The sequence below is a fragment of the Capsicum annuum genome, unplaced genomic scaffold, assembly GCF_002878395.1.
Source record: "Capsicum annuum cultivar UCD-10X-F1 unplaced genomic scaffold, UCD10Xv1.1 ctg54318, whole genome shotgun sequence".
NCBI lineage: Eukaryota > Viridiplantae > Streptophyta > Magnoliopsida > Solanales > Solanaceae > Capsicum > Capsicum annuum.
The window spans coordinates 1-3,870 of NW_025862505.1; the positions used below are offsets into that span (position 1 = coordinate 1).

General features: G+C 32.8%; 1 protein-coding gene and 1 long non-coding RNA gene across 3 annotated transcripts; one reads left to right on the forward strand and one right to left on the reverse strand.

Moving 5' to 3' along the window:
- The first annotated feature begins 1,106 nt into the window (after positions 1 to 1,106).
- Positions 1,107 to 3,801, forward strand: LOC124893127 (COBRA-like protein 6). Of its 2 annotated transcripts, XM_047404238.1 has the most exons (5): positions 1,107 to 1,868; positions 2,636 to 2,719; positions 2,812 to 3,040; positions 3,137 to 3,242; positions 3,670 to 3,801. In XM_047404238.1, exons 3-5 carry the CDS (start codon positions 2,848 to 2,850, stop codon positions 3,725 to 3,727), a joined length of 357 nt encoding a protein of 118 aa, XP_047260194.1. In that variant the 5' UTR covers positions 1,107 to 1,868; positions 2,636 to 2,719; positions 2,812 to 2,847; the 3' UTR covers positions 3,728 to 3,801. The 2 variants fall into 2 exon arrangements, with proteins under 2 accessions (XP_047260194.1, XP_047260193.1); XM_047404237.1 differs by having other exon boundaries at positions 1,134 to 1,868; positions 2,636 to 3,040.
- LOC124893128 lies at positions 1,890 to 2,464 on the reverse strand. Its single transcript, XR_007050559.1, has 2 exons — positions 2,312 to 2,464; positions 1,890 to 2,211 (listed from the first exon to the last, which is right to left on the reverse strand). It is a non-coding gene; the product is annotated as an uncharacterized LOC124893128 (long non-coding RNA).
- Positions 3,802 to 3,870: the final 69 nt, after the last annotated feature.

Here is a 3,870-nt window from a genome sequence, read left to right on the forward strand (position 1 = left end):
ATTCTTTTTAATGGATAAAAAAAAATTATTTTTAAAAATAAAAAATAACAAAAAAGTAATAATAAAAAAATGACCTGACCCTCTAATAAGATGCCACAAGGCAAGGCTGTTTTTAAAAACCATCTGTTAAAAAGTAATGGCATGGATGAACCGGTTTTGTAACGGCGATGACATAATGAGCCCAACTTTTAACGGATGACATAAATGAGCCATTTCTGATAGTTCAGTGGCATATTTGAGCTTTTTTCTAAAATAAAATAAAGGCAATGCAAAAATCTTGATAATATAAATTTAATTATAAGAAAATAAGTAAAATGTTATAAGTTTCAACTCTTTTCATATTAATTTATTTAAAAAAGAAAAACTTAAAATGTACGTCAAAATTAAAAAAAAAAAAACTTAAAATGTACGTCAAAATTCTTATAATTTAACCCTCGAGAAGCGAAACACATTGTGAATGTAACGTCACAAAAGGGAAGCATAGTACACGAAGGAGTTTTAGAAATTAAAAATGAGGCAACACATAATTGGCATGTTAAATACACCAAATAAATCATTGTATTTACTTAACTTTTCGTTAATTTGGCTGAAGGTAACTACAGAGGCAATTTAAATGGTTCGTTAATAGAGAGTTTTGCTAATTTTTAGCATGATACACATAATTGCTAATTTTGTTTAACGGTTGTATATAGCATGATGAATAGTATATTTTAAATTAATAAGACTAAAAATATTGTCTACAAACAATATTATTTCCTCGCTGTTATAGTAAACAATATTATAGTAAATGTGCATTTCACAATACATTTTGAAAATGTATGATTAGGTGTTCTCTTTTTCTATTTTTAACACAATTAGTGACTTATAGTTCTTCCTCGTAATCTTTCAAGTTATCCAATGAGACATCAGTAGATACAACTTCATATTTGAATAAGTTAATTTACCAAAATATTGATTTTTTATTCGCGCGGTTAAGAAAAAATGTATTGTCAAAATTTTATGCTTTTTTCTTTAGCTAGTTTCCAAAAAATAAAAAGTATGAATAAGAAAACTGTCACTATTACAGCATTGAAGATGGTGTTATCTTATCAACAATATTGGTATGGCAATTATTATGACCACATGTATTATGACATCTTCATTATTGCATTCACGTATATTGAATCTTACAGAGCCTGCTCATGTACACTTGATTGTTGGCCCTCATGAAACTTCAAAATGCCACATCTCACCTGGGGCAATTGAATTGCTTTTCCAGAAAATTAGACGTTCATATCAACCCGTTTATGCAAGAAACATTAAGGAATTCAACACATAACTGGGACATTTTTGCATAATTTCAATCCCCTCATCTCAAATCCTGGAAGTCCTAGTCTTGGTGGCTAAAAAGAAAACATAACAATTGCAAAAAGAACAAAATCTTTGATTAAAATTATTCTCTCATATTTTTTAAACTTATAACTATTAACAAATATTTTAGGGAGAAAATACAACAAAATACAAATCAAAATGGACAACGTAGTTGTTCTTACTATCACCATAATATTAAGCTACCTACGAACTTCAGAATAGTATAGGATTGGAACTACCTCTTAAGCAGCTTAGAGCTGGTTACCATCAGTTTGATTAGAAATGTTGTGTGTGAATTTGGATGTATATTGTTCAATAAGCATATCTAGCTTGTCTGCTCTATCTCGTCCAAGGGGGTCTTTTTTGTTTTTGGCCCTTTTCTTGTTCTGTACATCGATATTTTATTTCTGTTGATTTGTTTTATCCTCAAACTTCATCTTCTTTGTTCTCACTACAACATCTTCTTTACGTCCAACCTAGAGGGCAGAATTATCGAAACTTTCACTACTGAAGCCGTGGTAAGTTGCTTCTTGATTCTCTTTTAGCTGTTGTTTTGCCCCTCTAAGCTTTTTACCTTTCTTGTTCTTCTGCTTGTCTACTTCTGCAGAGATGGCTACTTTAACACCTTTGTTTTTCAGTTGATCTCCATCATTGGCACCTCTGACACACTTGTTTTTAGCTTCGTCGGTATTCCCTTCCACTAATAATGCATCTCCTGTGGCGTTGTTGTATTGTCATTTTTCTACAAATCTTTTTTGTTCGTGTTAAAACATTGTTGCTGAATCTTCTGGAGAAGCTTCATTGTTTGGATATTATGAAGAGAAAACTCCACTATTGGACGATGGTCGGGACCGAAAGTCTCTGTATATAGATAATTTAAGTAGTCAGAAAAACCAGAAACCTAAAATGCTAAAGTCACTAGAAATATGCATGCAATATCTAACAAAGTAAACACACATACCAGGATTGTTGTTAAGAACTGTCAAAACCACAAATGGATGTTCTTGCTCTGAGAACTCAAGAAAATCTACTCCATGAGAATGATTCTCTGCCACTACTTGTCATTTTTTTACATCCTTCAAAAAATTTATCTGCAACATCATATCTCATTCAATGGGAAATAGAGACAAATAGGCAAACGTTCATTCTAAATTTGAACTCTTTTGTCTATCCCAAATTAGAGTCTCAATCTTCAACTATCAAAATGTTCTTTCTAAGTTTGAACTCTTTTGTCTATCCCAAATTAGAGTCTCAATCTTCAACTATTAACTTTTCGGCCATGTAGAGCAACCTGTTTGGAAGTTAAGCTGGAGCTGGCATGGTAAGGAAGTAATATGGGATATGCGGGGTGCTGAAACTACAGAGCAAGGTAATTGTTCTGTCGTCAGAGGAAGCCCACAATGTTGTGAGAAAAAGCTCATGATTGTTGACCTCCTTCCTGGAATTTCGTATAATATGCAGACTACAAATTGCTGCAAGGGTGAAGTGTTGAAATCCATGACTCAGGATCTCGGAAGATATGGTGCTTCTTTTGAGATGGGCATTGGAATTGCTTCTGATGATGGATCCAGTCCTCGTATACCTGAAAAATTCACACTTGGGATTCGTAGATATACATGTGGTCAGCCCTTTCCAGTCCCTCCAAGCAAGTTCAGTATAGATAAAGGACGTCGAAAGACTAAAGCAGTTGGTAAGTAAACTAAGCTTCGATCAATCTTTCGTTGCCATACTGTAACTTTAGTTCACTGATATCTTTTAACTTTTAATCTGTCTGTGATGATTGCAGCTACGTGGAGTGTTTCATTGTCTGTTTTCTACAGCAAAACAATTGTACCATGCTCCATATGCAGTTGTGGTTGTCAGGGACAGCTTGCTGCAAATCAATGTGTGAAGTAAATATCTTCTCTTTAACCTCAGCGTTCATACAATATTTTGCACACTAATCTTTTTTTCCTTCAAATAAACAAAATGATTCACGTAGTCAAGAGGTTAATCTATTGGAAATTTTAAAGTTGATTTAAGGGAGGTCGAATATGTTGAATATATGAAGTTCCCGGAAACTAATGAGAAAAGAAGTAAAATAGGTATTATATTATCATTGTCATTCAACTATAGTTAATATTTTATAAAGTTTTTAAGTTGGGATAAAAAAGTAAAATTAAGAAAATAAGTAATTATTTGAGAGAAAAAATATTAGTTGATTGAATATTTGGAAAATCAATCCTCTAAAAGAAAATGTATGATACTTATATGATTTTTCTTCATATCAGTGATATACGTATGAAGTGTCTAAGTTGATAAAAAAATGTACCCGTGTAGGCAGCAGACAAGTTTGCTGCTGCAGCTGGTAGGAACCCAGTATGCAACCTTGCTCTAATTGTTGGTACAACTGATATACCTGATTGGTGCTATTTTGAGGCATTTGGAAGTGAAGCAAAATCAAAATTTAAAGAAGCAACTTCAGTTGAACACGTCGCTCTATTCTACGACAAGTCGCCAACTTCACATGTATCCAAGGTT